General features: G+C 54.8%; 1 protein-coding gene across 2 annotated transcripts; it reads right to left on the reverse strand.

Annotated features, from left to right (window-relative positions):
- Positions 1–6,269: 6,269 nt before the first annotated feature.
- ECHS1 (enoyl-CoA hydratase, short chain 1) lies at positions 6,270–13,642 on the reverse strand. Of its 2 annotated transcripts, XM_082407866.1 has the most exons (9): positions 13,484–13,614; positions 13,004–13,093; positions 12,118–12,315; positions 11,516–11,643; positions 10,580–10,679; positions 9,195–9,299; positions 8,607–8,726; positions 7,412–7,479; positions 6,270–6,419 (listed from the first exon to the last, which is right to left on the reverse strand). In XM_082407866.1, exons 1-9 carry the CDS (start codon positions 13,569–13,571, stop codon positions 6,354–6,356), a joined length of 963 nt encoding a protein of 320 aa, XP_082263992.1. In that variant the 5' UTR covers positions 13,572–13,614; the 3' UTR covers positions 6,270–6,353. The 2 variants fall into 2 exon arrangements, with proteins under 2 accessions (XP_082263992.1, XP_082263993.1); XM_082407867.1 differs by lacking the exon at positions 13,004–13,093 and having other exon boundaries at positions 13,484–13,642.
- Between the last annotated feature and the right edge of the window lie 7,819 nt (positions 13,643–21,461).

The raw sequence follows: 21,461 nt of genomic DNA on the forward strand, positions 1-21,461 counted from the left end.
CCATTCGGCCCCCAGGCCTTGGGGACTCGTCCTCCACCCCCTCCAGCCCGCAGGGTCCGTGGTGGCCTGGGGTGGGGAGGGCTGGGTGGCGGCACGGGGAGGACTTACTCCTTCACCCAACACTGTTCACACTGGAAGGACCCTGAGGGCAGGTGGGTGTGAGCTCCGGGCCAAGACGGTGTGCTGAGAGCACCCCTACGCTGTCTTCCAGGCGTCAGCCTGCTGAGACCCCTCAGGTACCTGGCTAGGGTGCCACACCCCTGCCCAGGGAAGCAGTGCTCTGACTGCCCGTAGGGGCCCCAGCAGCCTGGGCTCCACAGGACCCCCCATCCCCCCCCCACGCCCCCCAACACTAGGTGTCTTGATTTTGGGGGGGAGAGATCACCTTCAGCTGGCCAGCTGAGGTGCATATAAAAGGAATGATTTCAAGGAGCCCATACATCTTGCATCTTCCCATACATAGGAAAGCACTAAATTCATTAACTTGAGATGTCTGGTTTTCTTTAATTAGCAGTAATCTTTTGCTGTTCAGACTACCTGTTTTTTTGTCTTGTTTTGTTTGCAAAAACTCCTGTACATACTGGCTCCTCCTGTTACCCGAAAACTGGCTTCACCGCTCGGTAGGTGTTGAGCCGAAAGACACAACCAAGCCAATAAAGATCGGGAGAAGGAAGAATTTATCACAGCAAGTAAGGAGAACACCGGGGATCTTTCCCAAAGCAGTGTCTCCCCACCAGCAAAACTGGGGAAGTTTTAAGCTAAGGGCACATGCATATTCAGGAAGGGGCTTGAGCAGAGAATTTAGCATAAAATTGGGGCAAAGGTCAGGTCGGCAGAGTCAAGTCTTCGTTGATTTAAGTCAGGATGGTCAACATCACCATTCCACCCTCCACCTGGGTAGGGACCTTAGTTCCTGCACAACTCAAGGTATATTATTATGTTTATCCCTTGAGGAGGAACTAGGACTCTGCTTTATCACTGCCTTTTCTCTGTCCCTGTGTTCCTCTGTTCGCTTAACATCACTGATTACTGAGACCTGTTCAAGGGCAAGCACGGGGGCCAGGCTCAGATCACAAAATGGCATAGGCCAAAACGGGTTCTCGTATGTCCAGAAAGCCATTCCTGGTTCTCTGTCTCCAGGGACCCCCTGCCCTGTCTGCTTACACTCCCTTACCTCTTCGGAACAGTCCCTGAGAGCTGAGAGGCTGTATCCTGGGCTTAAGTCCTCAGCAAGTCCGCCGAATAAAGCATAATTCTCAATTTTTAGGTTATGCATTTATTTCAGTCGACAGGTATGATTGTGTTTTTCCAAAATGGCAGCACCGCCGCCATGTTGTATCTGACACGCCACAGTGAGTGGTGTGCCTCCCCTGAGGTGGGTTTGTCCCCTTCCTTGAACCAGGTAGACCTTTGTAACTGCCTCCAATAGAATGCTGGACATGCTGCTGCCTGGCTTCTGGGGGCAGGTCATAAAAGGCAGTATGGTGGGACTTCCCTGGTGGCACAGTGGTTACGAATCCTCCTGCCAATGCAGGGGACACGGGTTCGAGCCCTGGTCCAGGAAGATCCCACATGCCGTGGAGCAACTAAGCCCGCCCGCCTAGAGCCTGTGCTCCGCAACAAGAGAAGCAGCTGCAATGAGAAGCCCAGGCACCGCAATGAAGAGTAGCCCCCGCTCGCCACAACTAGAGAAAGCCCGCGCACAGCAACGAAGACCCACCACAGCCCAAAAAAAAAAAAAAAAAAAAAAGGCAGTATGGCTTCCTCCTGATTCTCTCTTCAGAACACGTGCCCTGGTGTTAAAATCAAATGCAACCGAGAAAAATCCCCCGAGGAGACAAAACCAGTTAGACAAGCACAATTTAATTTAGCTTATTTTGCAGGACAAGAAAGGTCAACTTGACCTGGGACAGTTCTTGCTTATGCCTCTGAAAATCATAAGCAAAACTTAAATAGTTCCCCCAATTGGCATGAGGTAACCACTAGCCAACTCTCTTTCATTTAAGAAACTTCGAATCTTGTAACCAATCGCTGTAAGAATCACTGCCCTCACGCTATGTACGCCGCTTTGTAACAACATCCTCCCAGCCTCCTTCCATGTTTTGGTTTGAGCGCTCCTGGTTTGCAAACTGTCTGGTGTGTGCACAGCACACTTTTACTCATCTCTACCTAAGCACTTTGTTGGTTTTACTTCTGTTTTTTATGAACTTCTGACACTGGGAACGCAGACACAGTACTGGCAGGAAGCCGAGGGAATGAACGTGGTGAGCCCTCCAGGGGGCGTGTGGCCCACAGCTCACCCAGTGATGCTCCATCAACCACCAGGCCAGGGAGCGAGTGCTCAGGCGGGGCTCCAGCTGAGGCCCCAGGCTTTGTGCAGCGGAGACAAGCTGACCCATGGTGGCCTGTCTGGATTCCTCACCCATACAAACTGAGAAAGGAGAACTGATGGTTGCTCCTTAAAGCCACCAAGTTTAGGGATAATTTATTATGCAGCGGTAGCTGACTAATGCAGGTGGCTCCTGTGCCCTGCCGAGATGTCACCAAAAGCCCTGCTGACACTGCCCTTGGCCTTCAACCCTGTGTCTGCTCTCTCTCTACCCCGCTCCACACATGCAGGCTTGAGTGCAGACCCCAGTGCAGATGCCCCTGCCTGCACCGGCCCGATCATACCACCACTTAAGAACCCAAAACCTAACTCCACTGCCCAGCCTGCAAACGGGGTCTCGCTCAGGCCAGCTGGCTCTCAGGCCTCCACGCTCTGGCCCTCCTTACAGGGCTGCCCGGTTTGCCTGCCAGCCACCCGAGTACTTACTGCTGCCTGTGCCGCAGGAAACAGCCCAACCCGGAGCCGGGACAGGCCAGGCTCTCTCCCCTCGGAGCCCGCCCCCTCCCACCTCATTCCCAAATGGACCCTCAGCCCTGCGGTGACATGCCCGGAGGCCTGGCAGCTCCTGCGGAAGTTCTGTACGTGAAAGATGGCAGAGAACCTGAAGTCAACAGACAACCCACGTCCACTGCCCGGCCCTGGGGAGCCTCGCTGGTCAAGGAAGCTGCCCAGGGAGGTGGTGAGCAGGGCGCACACTCAGGCCGCCCACAGTGGTCAATCCCACCCAGTGTGAGCCGTTTCTACTCCAAAACCTGAGTGGAGAGACTTGAAGTCAACATTCCCTGAAGCTTATCTCTTTGGTAGGAATATAAGAGGGAAAAGCCAATTTTATACAGAGAGATGAGAATGAAAGGTCTCAGCTTCAAAAACAAATCATAACCCCAAAACAATATGGGGCCGGAGGTCAATTAACTCAAGAGGGAGTGGAGGGCTCCCTGGGGCTTGCGGTCCTCGAAGTCCCGCTGGGGTTCGTCTTCAACCCCGTCACCCACAGCAAAGCACACAGTCACACCACTGCACGGTCCCCAGTCTCCCCCAAGCCCGGGGCCACCACACAGCCTGAAGACAAGATCCTGTTCCCTGGGCCCGGGGGTGGGGCCCCGTCCCTGCCACGCTCTGGAACCCAAATGACCCTGTGGGTACAGACCTTTGAGACACACACACTCTCATGTGCAGGTTCCATGTCGAGCCCTTTCTCGGCTTCCGGCTGAGCCGCTGAGACAAGGGTACCCGCGAGTCTCGGACGGGCCCCTCACAACTGGCCTCCCAGCACTCGGGGCTCCGTTGCTCGGAATCAATTATGAAGGTCACCGCCCAACGCGTGTGAAAAATTAAACTAATGCACGGACTTTCTCAACTTTAAGGTTTTCTCCTGCACATACCTCTGCTTGTTCATTCTAGATGGTATGTCACTAGTGCAAACCCCGGTTACACAGCTTTAATAAATGGGGTTCCCACCTCTCCTGCCATGAAGACCGCCCGGCTGGGCCCGGCCTTCCTGACCCCAGGGGAAAGCCTGATCTCAGGGTCCCCTTGTACCTACTCCCTTGCCCACCGTTCAAGGGCGACTCCATCAGAACTCAGTGTCTGCTGTCTGGGGAGGGTCTTGTCACGTAATAGAACCACTGCGCCCTTCTCAAACTCCTGACCACGGCACACACAGCAGAATGACAGGGCCTGGGAGGAGACTGCAGAGGTAATCCCCCCGGGCAGACCATCAGCAGAGCAATTCTTTTTGGGCCCCCGCCCCCAGCTGTGCAAATATGACCAGAGCATAAGGGCGAGTCATCAAAGGTGCTGGGCGGCCAGAGCTCCACCAGCCATCTCAGCTCTTCCTCAGATGCAGGTGGGTCTCTCTTGGGTGTTCAGCATGGGTCCTGGGTAGGGGGAGGGTACACACTCTGGGCCCAGCCCTGCCCAAGGCCACGACTGCAATCCCACATGAAGAAACCTCCGCTGGGCAGGCTGGTCAACAGGCTACCTGCCCATGTCTGGCTGCAGGACAAGGTGGAGGAAACGCCTGTACCACGTGCTCAGGCCTTCGCCGGGTGGCGGCTCCCGGAGGAGGGCTCTGAGGCCCCATTCCCAGGACAGGCAGGTGCACGTCTCACCGTGGAGCCCTTGCTTAGGCAGAGCTCTGCCCTGGGTTCTGAGCGGCACCCATCATGCCCGACAGGTGAGACTCTCTCTGCACAGCAAGACTGATGGGGTGGGGGTGGGGGCACAACGAAGCCAGCAGAGCTCACCCCTCACCTGGCCGTCTGTTCACCTGCAGCTGCGTTGCCGTGGGCACCGCACCAAGAGCCAGGGGGATCCTCATGGTGCTGGCGTCCGCTCCCAGAGGTGCAGCTGTTTTGGCCTCACCTTGGAGAGTCTGAGGACATTCTGAGGCTGGGGGGCCCTGACCCAGGCCAGCGACTGCCCCCTTCACCCGTGCAGCCCTCCCAGGCAGCAGGGGGACAAGGGCCTTCATCCCGTGCTCCAGGACTCATACGACTCTCCCCCTGGACACCTGCTCAAGAAGCTGGTGTAAAATGGAGGGTTTAGAGTTCCGAGCTGGGCTGTGACCTGCGGATTAAACGGCAGACGTCTGGTCGGGGCAGAGGTGTTTCCCGATACCTCGGTCACTCATTCACCCAGGGTCCTGCGAGGTGCCTGACACTGCACGGTGACCCGGGGGACGCAGCTGGCCCTCCCAGGGATGAGGCCACCAGAGGAACCTTGGTGTGTAAACTCTACGTCCTCCCACAGCAAAGGGCACTAATCCTGCGCCAGGTCTGGGAACATGCATTTTAAACCGACGCCCCAGGTGTTCCGACACGAGCAGTCCTCACACCATCTGGGAGCCTCGGCCCCCAGTAGCCCAGCCCCTCAGTGCAGCCCTCCCTTCCAGACGCACTCGAGCTGAAATGCAAGGATTTGTGCAGGGAACGTTCGCTGCACCGTCGCCACGACGGCTCTGAAACAAGAACCTGGACACGGTCTAAACAATCAACACCACGCGAATAAGCAGATCACAACATACACACGTCATGAAATATTTCAAGGCCACTGAAAAGAATGCTAGTAGGAACAGTATTCAGCCATGAAACGAAATGAAACTGTTAGTGCTACAACCTGATGGACCCTGGAAATATTATATTAAATCCAGCGACAGAAAGAAAGTGGAATAGAGGTCCCCAGGGCTTGGGGCTGGAGTAGGGAGTTAGTGTTGAAGGCGTAAGGTTTCTGTCTGGGGTGATGAAACAGTCTGGAGATGAAGAACACTGTGAATACACTGAATGCTGCTAAAATGTACATTTAAAAATGGGTAAAATGAAGAAAAATGCTAGTCAAACAAAAGAATAGGGTGCACTTGTGTGACAGAAGCAGAAGGTGATCGGTGCACCCTGCAGAAACGTGTACACGCAGAACCATTTTTGTACAAAGAAAACTGAATTTCACACGGGAGCATGTGTTCACGCACGTGGGCACAGAAAGACATCTTGAAAGCCACGAACCTGTGAACAGTGGTCGCCCTCGGAGTGGGATGTGGGTGCCTTACTTTAAGAACCTTGTTCTGTTTGAATGTTGTTACTGAGAATGACAAACAAAAGTTTTGAAAAAGTGACAGAACATTCAAATCTAGCGGTAACTAAAAGAAAGACATGATGTGACCTGAAGTTTGTCATTTAGTGAAGAGCACATCTCTTTAAAGGCCCAGCAGCGAGGCCATCCCCCTGAGCGGCCACGTCCACCGGCTGCAAACGATACCGCGACCAAGCTGGGGGTCCTCGTGAGAGCCGGGTGAAGGCCACCTGCTACTCGGTGGGGCAAGAGCCCACACAGCCCCCCAGGGCCCCTCACAGCTGGAGAGAAGCTGTGTGTCACTGACACTGCGTTTGAAAGCGAAGGGTTTATTTGCTTGTGAAGCTGCCAGGCCGTGATTTTCCTCTTTAACTCGAGGGGCTGAGGCAGCCAGCTCTCACTGGTCTTTGAAGTTGGCCTTTCTCTTCTCCACGAACGCGGACATCCCTTCTTTCCGGTCTTCCTGGCGAGAGAAGGGGAAAGGCAGAGGTGGATGGTCACTCTGCATGGAGTCCGGGTGCGAGGCTTTGCCTGTGTCAGGGCTGCTCACTGCCTGCCGGGCTCCTCCCTGCCCTCGGCCGTCCACTCACCGGGTCCTGCGGCGGGATCCCCTCGAAAACTGTGAATGATCCCAATTCCCAGGGCCGGCTTGGGAATGGGTATTTTTCCACTAAACACCCCCGCCCCGCCTTTGTGATGGTCATTCAGGAACCACTAACCTATGAGTCGAATAAACTCCCATCTACAGAGAACCTCAGAGGCATGTACTTGGGTCATTCACCAAATCATGACCTGGATTTAGTCGTGCTCTAGGTCAGCGGTGTCCTGAGGGTCAGGAAGCAGGACACGAGAAACCAAGCTCTACCTCTGCATACCTTCCGCTGTGTGCACATATGCACACATGCATGCAATCACACACATGTGCACACACGCACCCGCACTTCCTCAAGAGCTAAAGCCATTTTTAATCGTTCTTTTATAAAACACCTAGATATGACTTTCTGATAATAAAAGATCAGTTTTAATGACTACTAAGAGGATGATTTCGTTTGAGTTACTGGCAGATATCCTAGAAAATAATGCTCCAAGGCTTCAGATTTCAGTATTATAATACATTCGAGCCCCATTCCAAGTAACTGGAACAATCTAGGAAAATTATGAGTAAATGGATTGCATTTTAAATACAGGAGTTGCTGTTTAAGGGTGCAATTTGTAAGATCTTTTGCAACAGGAAATAACCCTGTGTAGGTTTCTGTACTTTTGAACTTCCACACACTGTACTTACTTGAAAAAAAATCAATGCTCAGTGATAGAACACATGTGCTCCAGCTACAGGGGAAGCTAAGAGTTCTGACCAAAGAGAAATAGTATTTAGTGATAAAACCTATAAGGAAATGCCAGGAGCGTCTATGGCTGGACCGTGTGTGATTCTCCACGTGCATGAGGCTTACTTACGGTAGCAAAAGTTGAATAGAAGAGTTTCTTCTCCAACTTAATGCCCTCTGTTAATGTCATTTCAAAAGCTGAAAAAGAAAACCCTGAAGTTAGGAGCTGAGATGCCAGATGTGGGAACGCAGAACTTTTTTGTGGAGACAGGAAACACCCTCGGGGACTGATGTGGACTTTGACTTCACCGACGTTTAAAGTACAGCCTCCCTGCTCAAATGCACCATCCCAGCCGAGACGCCCAGTGAATACTGCTCCCGGCCTCCCAGTGTCCTGCACGGGGACCTGGATGGAAGATGGGACGGCAAACTCTGTCCAGTCATGAGAGGGCTGAGGAAGCCCACGACACTGAACTCAAAAAGCACGACAAATAATTAAGGACAACACCCAGAAAACAGAACTCTGTGCAGAACAGAGTGAGTCCCGGGCCATCTTTGCAGTGGAGGTGATTCAGGTGCGAGGCTCGCGGAAGTGTTTCCTTGGCGGCACCTGTAGCTGGGTCCCCGCGGCCAGCGCCCAGCCAAGGTGACAGGTGCCTTGGGCCTTGCGGCACGTCCCCTCCCCTGCTGCATTGCCCCACACGCTCGTGCCTGTGTGAACGCTTTGGCCGAGGCCGGGGGCCCGGGAGGCCGGTGAGCAGAGACGGGGGGCAGAGCGGCTCGCCGCGGGCACACACGGCTGTCCCAGCTCACCGTCCTCTTGACAGGCAACATGGAGCAAAGGGACAGCCTCACTCCAACGCTGAGAACAAATCGCCATGTTAACAGTCAAGCGATTCTGAGGAGGGCCGGTCAGAGCTGCCCCGCCGGCAGAGAGAGGACGCCCAGTCCACAGCGACAGCCGGGACACGCTCTCTGCCCCCAGCTCATCCCGACAGATGGGCGGAGCTGCTGGCCGAGAGGAGCCTCTTCCTCCCAGGTTCCCCAGGCGACCCTTCCCGGGCTTCCCCTGCACGCCAGTGCCAGCCCCCTGCCACCTGTTCCCCAGGCTGGCCCTGTTCTCGGGTCCTGCTTCCAAGGGGAGCTCAGGCCATTTCAACAGAGTTTGTGAGCGAGCAACTAGAAACTAGAAGTCTACGAAGAGCCAAAATCGAAATACCAAGAACCCTAACAATTTTTGTCCAGACCGGTTAAGATGCATAATCCTGACCCCAAATTGTCAAGCCTCACAACTACTGTGCGGCCTTCTCCACTCTCCTCCCTACCTGCATTCACTGATTCTTTGGCCATCGCTGTTACAATTTTAGAGTTGCTGGCAATTTTTTCTGCACACTTTACAGCTTCTTCCACCAGTGTCTCAACAGGAAAAATTTTGCTTACAAGACCTAAAACACAAAAAGGTAAACAACACGTGGAAACAGCTGGTTCTCGTTCTCTAAGCCACAGCACAGGCCTCTGGGTGCCGACAAGGCAGCAGGGACACAGGAAAGGTCCACGGTGCCCCGTGGTAGGGCCGCCATCCTTGGCTGCTGCGGTCACTGGGCTCTTACAGTCACAGGTCACTGCGGGTCCAGGAGAGGGCATGCCTGCGGAGGGTCTCGGAGACCCTGTTGCTCACGCTGGCTCTGGGAAGCGGGGCGGTTTCACTATTGCTCTTTAACCTGCATGCATGCCTCAGTCGCTCCTTTGAGCATGTGGTATTTCAAATAAGAAAACAAAGGCAGTGAGTCTCCTGGGATCCCAGGACACGGGAAAGCTCTCTGCTGATCACCGGTGGGAGCCCCTGGACGCAGCCCTCCCCCCTCCACTCAGCTTCCTGAGGGGGCAGCTCCACGGGCGGCTGTGGCCCGTACCTGCTTGCTTGGCCTCCTGGGCTGAGATCCGGTCACCAGTGAGGACCATCTCCATGGCCAGTGACTTTCCGACGGCACGGGTCAGTCTCTGGGTGCCCCCTGCACCTGCGGGGCAGAGGGCTGCTGGGCGCGGCTGGCTCTGCGGCCAGGGTGCACAGACGTGCTGTCCCCAAGTGCCCCGGGGCTGAAGATGGGCCCCTTGGGTGGGGTGGGTGGGCAGAACCCAGGCGTCCAGCAGGTGGGGAAGCCGGGGGAGGCCCGAGACTCCACAGGGGAGGCTCCTTTCCACACTCGGGCCCCCCCCGCCTGGTGCCCTGGGTCCCCTGCACCAGTACCTCTCATGCAGGAGTCAGACTATGGACGGACACACGGAGCTCGCGGCCCAGGGCCCCAGACCCTGACCCAACCCAACCCAGAGGGCAGCTGGGGGCGGCCTCTGAGCACAGCTTGCTCCGCTCCAGGTGTGGGATGACGCAAGGCCCCCCCATCCCAGGGCTCTGAACGTGCCCCTCTCTTCCGGGCTCCCGCCTCCCCGGGCCCCGCTGCCCGCCCCCTCCTGCTCACTCCATGGCCTCCAGCTGGAAAGAGAGTGGTCTGCCCGGTCATCCGCCCATGGTGAACCCCAGGGCTGCCAGAGCGAGCCAAGGAGCCACCTGAGGGGGGCACCCACAGTCCAGCAGACTCGGACACTGCCTCAATGCAGTGGAGACCTCAGGCACTGGGATGGGAAGACCCTGGTGGTCACCCTCAGCTGACCCCAGACACCCTCTCCTGACCCCACGGCTGCTCCCTGCCCAGCCCAGCTGGCTCGGGAGAGGCCCTGGGCTCCAGGCTCTACACCCAGGGCAGAGACCCTGTGGGGACACAGCCCGGAGTCCTCGTCAGGTGGACCGAGGGGCAGAGGCGTCACTGTTGGCCCACTGTTCCTGTCGCCCTGCCCACGGGGGACCTGATTCCCTGCTCTGAACCTGGGTGAGCCCACGGGACTCGCTCTGGCCACCGATACGTGAGCTCTCAGTGTTGGCCCGTGGTCCCTGTGTTCTTTTCTCTGAGCTGCTGACCGATAAAGATCCAGCGCAGATGTGGCTCATGAGCAAGACTCACTGCGGTTAGAATGCACCGTGCGGCCAGCCTTTCCTATTCGTGTCGGGCAAGGGACGCGGCCACTCCAGAGGAGCCGGCACAGCTCCGAGGCCCCCAGGCTGCTCTCAGCGCTGCTGTGCCCACGTAACCTTAGTGTGCAGACAGGAAGCCACCATCCAGGCTCACACGACAGCCCCACGTGCTTTTGTCTGACACTGGAACAGCCCAAATGCCCCCAAGACGTGGGCAGATTGTGGACGATGACTTGAAGAACCGATGCCAAAGCTACCATCAGTCTTTACCTGGGATGGTTCCTATGAGGATCTCTGGCTGCCCAAACTGGGCTTTCTCTCCAGCATAAATGATGTCACACATCATAGCAAGTTCACAGCCACCACCGAGCTGCAAGACAACACGAGGTACCACGGAGGAACCCAGTCAAAAATCACTCTATTTGCTTATTTGAATTTTCTATTGAAGTGAAACACAGTCTAGGGTACAGCAAAGATTAACACAGAGATGCAAAGTTAGTTAACTGTTCCCACAAACTACCTACACAGTTGATGTCAGCAAACTTTCTGTAAAGGACCAGACAGCAAATGCTTGTGGCTTTGCAGGTCCTACAGTGTCTGTCGTGACCACTCCACTCTCTGCCGTGGGGGCTCGAAGGCAGCCAGGAGGGGGAGAACCGACAGCCATAAACTCTGCCCGCTGACCCGCTCACCCCAAGGGAGCTTTACTAAGGAATTGTGAGTTCAAACGCCCTCCTGGCTTCTCTACAGGCCACAACCAGTCCCAGCACCTCTGAGCTGTCCAGGCACCTATAGGAGACCCCGATGGACCAAACAGGGGACGCAGAGCTTTCAACAGTAGTGAAAGAGGTTAGTTTACAGGGCAGTGCAGGTTGGAAAGTCATCAAAACTGCACAGAGAGCCAACACGCGTGCCCTGAACGTTGCAGTGGGGGAAGAGCACTCCCGCGGAGCCTCAGGACTGGGGGGACTTTACTAACAAAGGCATCCGAAGCCCAGCAGCTGAATCCCCACTGACACAGCAGATGCTGAAACACGTCCTCCCTCTACAGTTCTTGGCTCTTCAGCATCACTGCTCAGAAAAGGCCTGCGAGCCTGGGAACGAGACTCAGGTCTCCCCCAGATAAAAATCAGTTCTGCTGCACACACACAGTACAATTCCTTCAGGTGTTCTGAGTGCAAGGAGGGGGCATGGGCGGACACTCACGGCGTAGCCGTTGACAGCAGCTATGACTGGCTTCTTGACCCAGGTGAGTCGGTCCCAGTGGCTCAAGAACTTGCTGGAGTAACAGTCCTGGAACGTTAGATTCTGCATTTCCTTGATGTCGGCTCCAGCTGGGGTGGAAATGAGGTCCCAGTTACCAGAGCAGAGACCGCACACCAACAGGTAGCTACTGAGTGTGCCCCGCCAGCAGGCACCAAGGGTTGCAGGGGACGGCCACGTGGACACACAGCTGGGCAGGGGGGACAGTGCAACACGCTGTGATACGAGCTGATGGAGGTGAGGCAGAGGGATGCGGACAGGAAACAGAGCGGAGGGGGACTCAGAAGACGCGGGGCTCACTCACTAGTCACTCGCACCCGAGACGTGACTGCCCCTGAACAGACTGGTTTTGCTGGCGGAGCACACTCAACATTAAACATCAGAGGGGGCCCTCCAAGCAGCCTGGGGTTTGGTCCGCTTTACGTAAATAAACCCCCAAGTCGCAGAATCTTCCTGATGCATTCACGGAGGTGTAAGGCTGCCTGCCTCACGCCACAGGTGCAACCGCACACCTGGGCAGCCTGCCACCACACTGCCCACCTCACCTGCAAACGCCTTCTCCCCGCCCGTGAGGACGATGGCCCCCACAGCCGGGTCCTCCTCGAAGGCCTGCAGCGCCTGGTTGAGCTCCTCGATCAGGCCATCGCAGAGCGCGTTGAGTGCCTTGGGGCGGTTCAGCTGGACCAACCCCACGTTGCTGTTCTTCCCCTTCTTGGCTGTGATGATGTATTCAAAGGCTGCGCCTGGGGGGAGGGGGAAAAGGGGATTTCCGCTCACGGAGGCACCAAACCGGGGAGATGCACCCGTCAGTGGACAGAGTGACCCTGACAGGACCCCTGAGGGCCCCTGCTCAGTCCCTGGTGGCTGCATCATGCAGTTTGCGGCTGCATGGGTGGCTTTTACAGTGCTCTCTGCTTTTGCGGATGCTGAAACACTTCCTTAAGTTAAAAAAAACCCAGCAATGAAGAGCAGCCTTCCTTCTCCTGAATGCCTTGGTCGGCGCTTCCCAGAACGCGCACTAGAGACAGCCTGGGATCCTGTAGAAACAAGGGATGAGGAAACGCCTTCTTTAAACAAACGCCAACTAGGTGAGGGCAATTAAGCTGCAAACAGAACAGAGTTCCAGCCCTGCTGGGTGGACAGTCTGGTGGGAGGCACACAGGCAAAGGGCAACTGCCAGGGCCTGGGGGGGGGGGGCAGCCCGCTCAGAGCTGGGGCCAGCAGTGACCTGGAGAAGAAGGTTAGCCAAGGTGGCGGCTTCCTTGAATGGGGAATCAGGGATCACGGTACCTATCCATGCGCTTGTGGGGAAGTGACTGAAACCACACGTGTAAAGGCAGCATGCCTGTCGCATACAAGACCAGGAATGATGGCTGGGTACAGGCCAGGACGCAGAAGCGGGTGGTCCAAGAGAACTCAGGTAAAACCCACACGACTTGGTAGCTAGGTCAAGTGGACACACAGGTGAAGGAAGAGGCCGCAGAGATTCTTTCCCAGCGACATCGACATGGCCAAGAGTTCCTGCAAAATGCGGGGGGGGTGGCGAGTGCGCTCAGGAGAGAGGGGGAGGGGCGCCCCGCTGGCTGGGGTGGGGCAGAACCTGAAGGACACACCCGGGGAGAAGCAGTGGACATGGGGAGGCCTGGGCAGGAGGCACTGCAGGACAGCACGTGCGACCCTTTCCAATTGCAGAGGCGCTAACCGCACGTTCTCTTAAAGTCTGAGGACTTTCACACCGAAAGCTGAAATGGCCAGAGGTCTTGGCACTCCGTCCCGAGTCCCCGGAGTTGAGACCGTAGTGACCCCAGGGCTCCGCGAGCTCAGGCAGCAGGTGCTGGGAGGGGTCCGGCCCAGGGATGAGGGCCCGGAGGACCCCCACCGCGGGCCCGCCCCCCTCGGCCCCGCACTCACTCGAGGCGAAGGAGCGCGGCGCGGGGCAGCCGGGCCAAGTGCCCAGCAGGGCGCGGACGCTGGGCTGCAGGGCGCGCAGGGCGGCCATGGCTCTTGCGTGACGACACGTCGCTCTGGCCGCCCCCCCTCCCGCGGAGCCGCCCCCCGGCCGCGCCAGTCAGGGCCCGCCCCGCCTACGGGCAAGCATCGCGAGACCTCGCAGGTCTCGCGAGATCAGCCGGGCGGCGGAAGTGGTCGGGCGACGGGCCTAAGGTTTAGGAGCGAAGGTCAGGGTATGGGGACAGGGGTCAGGGTGCGGGGGGAGGGGGACCGGTGTCCAGGAGGAGGGGCCGGGGCGGGGACGAGGGGTGGAGGTTCAGGTGCAGGTCCGTCCCCTGGTCCGCGCCGCCTTTGGCGGACCCCAAGTCGTAGGAAGTAGCCCTGAAGACCTGAGAGCAAACCCTCCGGGCCGGCCGAGCCGTGGGGGTGGAAACACGCGGGGACCGCGCGCCGCAGCCCGAGCCCGGGGTGTGACCGCTCGGGGCCGGCCGGGACGCCCTCGTGGTCGGGAGGGACCGCCGGGAGGCCTCTCGAGTGCGCAGGCCCGGGGTGCTGGCCCGCCGGGCTCCTGGCGGAGCTGTCCGCCGGCCTGCGCCGCCTCTGTTCTTTAGGCCCGGGCAGTGCCCTTGGCCTTTGGCTCTTCCCGCCGTTTCCGGAAAACGGCGTGTGTCTGGGTGCGGGGCAAGCGGGTCGTCCCCGCACCCGGGTGACTGCGCCTCGAGCCACAGCTGGGTCGCGGACTCGCAGCTGGAGGCAGTGGCTGTGGGGCATGGAAAGCCAAACGTGCTGAGGACGGGTAGACTGGAGCTCGCTAGAGCTGGGCGGATACACCTGTGACCTGAAGTCAGCCCTCAGGGCAACGTGCAGTTGTAATCCGCGCAGAAAGCCAGACTCTTGACAGCGGGTGTTTATAGGACACCAAGCAAAGGAGTGGGAGACAAGCCTCAGATCCACTCAGACCAGCTCAGATAAGCCTCCGACCAACTTGGTCTTTGAGTTAGGGGATTTTTTAAAATGGGGAACAAAGAAAGAGGCTGGGATTCGTCATCGTTTTGTGACATTTCTGTGACATTTCTGAATCTAGTTTCAGGAGTCAGGCTGTCTCTGGTTTACATTCTCAGGCCAGGCAGTCCATGGCTGGGGGGGTCTGTGAGCTCATCTTGCCCTGGAGAAACAACCTGAGTTTGTACATTAACCATGATGTCTACAAGGCAATTTTAGTACATTAGCGACAGCAGCCATCTTAGTCACCTGACTCTGGTTGATTAGTGTTCAGTTAGCACAGGATTGAGGTCAGAGGGAACAAAAAAGGGAATAAAGTTTTGGGTGGAGAGATGAATCATGAACTCAGTAAGGGAACTCGGTTTTAGGGGGCCTTGGTTTCAATAGCACGGAGAAATCAGAGATAATACTGCTAAGCAGTGTGGGAAGGAGTTGAGAGGCAGAAGTAAGTGCTTAGACAAGGAAAAGATAAGTTATTAACAAAATGGTTCCTTTTAGAGGCATCACGTAACTGATTTTTTCATTGCTAAGCACTGTGGCAAACATCTACCTTCTTATTTCTCTTCCTGTCCCATTTCGTGGTCCCGGTGCTCATGAAGTGTGTGCAGTATTATTCATAGCAGCTGCACGAGGTGGCTGAGGAACATTTTGCAACATTAAACAATTCATATCACTCTGAAATGTATGTATTTATAGGTCTAGATATAACACGAGTGCAGCATAACACTCTTTACACTGGTAACTTGGTATCTATTGAACACTAGACTGTGAATAGTTTTATTTGTATAAAATAAGATGTAATTAAACTTTAACAGTGAAATCATTTATTTAAATTACTTTGATTTATAAATTTCAAATGTTTAGGCTCATATTATTGGCCTCCGTTTGTATTCGTGCCCAAGTTCTGCAAATTCAAGGGTGGAGATAAAAAGATCACCTACATGGGAATTCCCTGGAGGTCCAGTGGTTAGGATGCTTTCACTGCTGGGGCCCGGGGTTCCATCCTTGATCAGGGAACTAAGATCCCACAAGCTGCGTGGGGTGGCCAAAAAAAAAAAAAAAAGAAAGAAGTCATCTACAAATGAAGAGCAAAACGGATATTTTCAGGTAAATAATAAAATCCAAATCAGAATTGACTACTTAGCAAAACTTTATTTCAGGGCTGAGGATAGACTAAAGACATTTTCATGCAAAGAGAAACAGATTACCAAAACTCTTTACCAAAGGAGCCTCTGTCTTAGTATGGGCTGCAGTACTGTGACAGGTACCCAAAGGGAAATGGCTCCAACGTAAAGGAAGTTTTTTCCTAACCCCCCAGGGCTGGTGTTGAGGTCAGGTGGCTGCTATCCTTCATGAAGTAATTTAGGGACGAAAGCACAAGTGACAAAAGAAAAAAATATATAAATTGGACTTCACCAAAATTAAAAACTTTTGTGTTTCAGAGGATACATTGAAGAAAGTGAAAAGCCACCCCACAGAATGAGAGAAAAAAATCTTGCAAATCATAGATCTGATAAGGGTCTTGTGTCTAGAATATATAAAGAATACTTTCAACTTGCTAACCTAAAAAATAAAACAGCCAGTTATTTTACCATTTTTCTCTATAGAGAAAAGGGAGGAAGTTGGGAGGGGTTGTTTTGAAGAAAAGTCAATTGGAGGAAAATGAGAGTTCAGGGTGATGACAGGTTCTCGTTGGCCTGGCAGCTGGGGCCGTCATTTTCCTGTAAGAGATGCAGTGAATCTCTTTCCTGTTGGTGATCCTTCTCCTTAGGTCTGTAATTGACAGTCAAGAGGTACCTGCCTGGGCTTCCCTGGTGGCGCAGTGGTTAAGAATCTGCCTGCCGATGCAGGGGACACGGGTTCGAGCCCTGGTCCGGGAAGATCCCACATGCTGCGGAGCAACTATGCCCATGCGCCACAACTGCTGAGCCCGTGTGCCACAACTACTGAAGCCCGTGCTCCACAACAAGGGAAGCCACCGCAATGAGAAGCCCGTGCACCGCAACGAAGAGTAGCCCCTGCTCGCCGCAACTAGAGAAAACCCACGCACACCAGCGAAGACCCAACGCAGCCAAAAATAAATAAAATAAAAATAAAAATAAAAAAAGGTACCTGCCTGAGAGCTCCCTCTGCTGGCCTCCCAACTCCATTTTAAATGAGGTTTCCCTTTATTAATTTTCACAAACTCAGTAATAAAAAGACAATTAGAAAATGAGCAGAGGATGAACGGACATTTCTACAATGAAGATATACAAATGGCTGATAAGCACACAAAAAGATGCTCAACATTGTTAGTCACTAGGGAAACGCAAATCAGCTGTATCATGAGATACCACTTCACACCTACTAGGATGGCTATAGTCAAAAAAGATAGGTAAATGTTGTGAGGACGTGGAGAAATTGGAACCCTCATACAGTGCCGGTGGGAATGTAAAATGATGCAGTCACTTTGGAAAGTCTGGCAGTTCTTCAAAAGGTTAAACATAGAGTAACCATATGACCCAGCAATTCCACTCCTAGGTATATGCCCAAGAGAAGTGAAAATGTGTCTACACAAAAACTTGTACATGATTGTTTATAGCAGCATTATTCTTAATAGCCAAGAAGTGAGAAAACACCCAAATGCCCACCAACTCATGAATGGATAAACAAAATGTGATAGCTCAATACAGTGGATACATTAGAATTTATGAGAATATACAATGGAATATTATTTGGCAATAAAAAGCAGTGAAGTGTACTGATATGTGCTACAACACGTATGAACCTTGAAAACGTGATGCTGGAAGAAGCCAGACCCAAAAGATCACACAGTGCATGATTCTATTTATATGAAATGTCCAGAATAGGCAAATCCATAGAGGCAGAAAGTAGATTAGTGGTTGCCAGGGCCTGCAGAAGGGGGTAGTGGGTACTGCTAAAGGGTAGGGGGTTTCTTTATGGGGTGATGAAAATGTTCTAAACTTGATGTGGTGTTGGTTGCACAACTCTGAAAATATATTGTAAACCAATGAATTGTACACTTTAAATGGGTGAAGTGTATGGCGTGTGAATTCTAATCAATAAAGCTGTTTATAGAAATGAACTGCCTGATTTGGTTAAACCACAGGTGATGTCACTGGGTACCACAGGTGATGTCACTGGGTAGTTGCAGCTTCTATTGCCATAGGTGGCCCTTGGGCATCAGGAGAAGCCCAAGACTTTGTAGCAGTGCGACTGAAATGAGGTGTGTGTGTGTTGGAGCTGCTGCTGGTGGCCTGAGGCCCAGCAGGAGAGTCCAGCACCTGCCCACAGCCGCATGAGCATGTGGGATGGTGATGACGGACCAGCTGCAGGTCAGAGCGCCGGCTGTCCCCGCTGTTGGATTCAAGCGGTACTACACAGAGGGGACACAAAGCAGAATGCCTGGCCCACCCCGCGCCCCACAACTCCTGGGGTCTAAGGTGCTCCCTCCCCCAGAGTCAGAGCGCTGCCCTGTATCCCTGGCCATAAAGTCAGTGCGTCACATTTCTGTGACTTTGCCTTTCTTCCGATCACCCAGGCCTTCCATCCAGGTGAGGTCAGGTGTGAGTGGGATCAGGGCATTTTTACACCTTGGCCTGCGATGGCCACCATGAGGGCACTCAGCCACGTGGTCCCTGCCTTCGTGGTGTAGAGTCCTGCCAATCAACAAGAGGCTCCAGGGGGCTGAGCTAGAATTAAGTTTAAGCCCCCAGACCCCGTTTTGGCCATTCCCACTGAGGGATGGTCAGAGCAGAATCTCGAACTTTCTAAACAGGCCTACGTAATCCCTTATCATCCTGACCTTTACTAGGGAAAGGTTGGCTGGCAGAGAGGAGGGAGGAGGTGAGAAGGGCGGAGTGGAAATCTTTGAGGCTGTCCCACCTCCTGGCAATACCGTGGCACAGTGGGTAAGAATCCGCCTGCCAATGCAGGGGACATGGGTTCGAGCCCTGGTCCAGGAAGATCCCACATGCCGCGGAGCAACTAAGCCCATGCGCCACAACTACTGAGCCCGCGTGCCACAACTACTGAAGCCCATGCGCCTAGGGCCCGTGCTCCTCAACAAGATAAGCCACCACAATGAGAAGCCTGCACACCGCAACGAAGAGTAGCCCCTGCTCGCCTTTGACTAGGGCCTTGACTAGGGCCCTTGCTGCATGGCCAGTGGCAACTGTGAAGGGATGGGAAAGCCAAACACAGGACACAGGGTAGTTTCAAAGGTGACAGAGTCAGCTGATGGGACGAGGACAGTGGGGCTGCAACCTGAGAATGTGGCGGCAGCCATTGGGCCCCGCTGGCAGCCCAGAGAGAGGCCCCAGTGTGCCCGGAGTGGCCCAGGCCCAGCAAGGAGGTCTCCTGCACTGCAGGACGAGCACACAGATGTGTTTCTCACAGCCCCACGAGGCTGCACCAGTAGCTTGATTTCAGGGGTTACACCAGGGACCTCCCTGTGGGCATACCTGTGAGGGACCCAGAGACCAGTGGTGTGTTTGTCTGTGGAGCTGGGACCCAAAGTCTGCAGGCTGAAGTGTTCCCAGGGTAGACCAGACCACTGGGACGTTGGCAGCAGCCCAGTGACCCTGCTGGGCTTCAGCTTAGCTGACCCTTGGGGGAACCTCGCAGGAGGGAGCTACACTGAGCTGGGGACTTTGCTTCAGGCGGCAGGATGGGGCGTAAAGTTTCCCCCTGCAAACAGGGACACCGGGTCAGGGTGGCTGCAGGCAGATGGGCTGTTTCACTGGAATTACCAGGTCGCCTGGCGTTTCCTCATCAGTCGCGGGATGTCAGGCTGAGCGACAAGGCCAGTGTCTGGCTCAGCGTTATGGCTGGTCCCAGGCCCAGCGCTTTAGCCAGGAGTTGGCGCTGCTGACCCCGCGCCGCCTCTGGGTCCAGTGGTCACTGCCGTCGCCGAAGGCGCGACTCTCAGGCTCCCTGCCGGGCTTCGTGCCTCTCCTGCCCTGCGGGGACCGGACGAGGTGAGCCCCCGCCTGGGACGGGCACGCTGCGAGCGGGGCACTTCATCCTGGCTCTTTCCTTGGGGGGGGGGGGACCGCGACCAGCGTGAAGCGCGCGGGGCGGGGTGGGGGGGTGGTCACCAGCCATCTCTCGCGGGCCGCGGTGGGGGAGGGGTGCGGGGACGCGGAGGAGCTTGGGGAGGCGGGACTCAGAGACGGGGGATGGGCAGGGGGTGCTCCGCGGGTTGGGGGGTGCGGGGGTGGGGAGTGGAGAGTGAACAGCCCAGGGCCACGGGCCCAGCAAGCAGCACGCGAGCCACCCTCCGCCGCGGCCGTTCCCCGGGCAGCGGGCCATTACTAGCAGTCATGCCGCGGGCGCCTTGACCTGCTTGGTGGCAAGACCAGCCACCGAAACTGCTCAGGATCAGGAGCCGGTCAGCCTGCAGTCTGGGCACAATGGGAGAGTTTTCAGAGACTGCTTCAGGTCCATGGCAACACCTCTCCCCAAGCCTTTCTTTTAAAGGGCAGGCATCCCTTGCATGCACATTTCATTGGAGAAACGATCACATATTTATGCGACTATTTTCTGTCTCCACTCACTGAGCTCCATGAGGGCTGGGATTCTGTCCCTGCTACTCAGGGGTGAGTCTTCACAGCTTGATTATTTGCATAGGTACTGCCTTATTGCTTAAGAAGCAGTTAGATTCCTAAACCCCTTTTCACATTCCAGGAAGTGGCACGGGGTGACTGGCAGCATCCTGGGAGGCTGTTCTCTGCAAACAGGGATTCCAGGAAGGGGACAGCAGGCACAGTTGGAGGTGGGTCTACTGCATCCAGTAAGCTGACCCTCCCCACTCCTGTCCATCTTTGGCTCCCAAAATATTGGCAGCCAGGTCTATATGCTCCAGGCAGGAGACTGGAAGACTCTTCCCAGGGAGCATGACCAACCCAAGAGGAAAGACCTAGGGATATGGATGGAGGTTCCCCAAATAACAGCCTCCCCAGAATCAAGCTCAAATCTGACGAGCCCCACTCACAAACAGCCATCTGGCCTACCATTCCTCGTCACCAGCAGACACACATAACCTGACCTCTCAGAGAGCTTCTTCCTGGAAGACAGAGCCAAAAGAAACAGGAAGAAGAACCCAGAGCACAGCGACTGAGCAGGAGCATAGCACTTCGCGTCTGCAGACCAGTGAGGACCATCCCCCTGGAAGATGAGGCAAAAAGAGACCCTCCCCTTTCTAAAAAGAAACATTTGTACAGAAGAAAGGGCTCCTGGAAATGAACACTATGACAGCAGAAACGAAAGCCTCAATGGAAGAAATCACACAGAGTGTCACCGGGTTGACGTGCCTTATAACAAAATAGCTCCAACCGAGGAGGTCAACGGAAGCAATTGCTGGTCAATGGACCAGCAATCTTGGTTCCGCGATAGTAAGCAAAGACTAGCAAACTACAGCTTTAAGCTTAAGCATAAAGCAGAGTTTATTTAAGCATAGGTACACTCTCAGAGAAGGAGAGAGAGAGAGAGAAAGAGAGAGAGAGAGAAAGCGGGCTGTTTCTGAGAGCGGGCTGTTTCAGCGAAGTGAAGCAAGACCAAAGCAAAGTTTATCAAAGCAAAGGTACACTCTCAGAGAGAGAGAGAGTGGGCTGTTTCTGTGAATTGAAAGCAGCATTTCCATACAGGCTTAAGGGTGCTTTTAAGGAGCATTTTGCAGGGAGGCGGGGGCGAGTGACAGGGGATCATTATTTGATCGACAGTCCCGAGCTATGTAACAAGTTTACTGCTGCGCAGGCTCTCATCCTTCAATCGCTAAGAAACGCCCACGGGGGCGGGGGGCAAAACCATACATAGATTTTATTATAATGATGGTATAATGAGTTTGGGTTTACTATAGGTTATACATCTGTCTGGTCTGGGCATGCGCAGCCCAGGGAAGTTCCCTTGTGTTACTGTGCCCCTCTTTAACAGGATA

This window comes from Balaenoptera borealis (genome assembly GCF_965194805.1).
Source record: "Balaenoptera borealis genome assembly, chromosome: 10".
Lineage (NCBI taxonomy): Eukaryota > Metazoa > Chordata > Mammalia > Artiodactyla > Balaenopteridae > Balaenoptera > Balaenoptera borealis.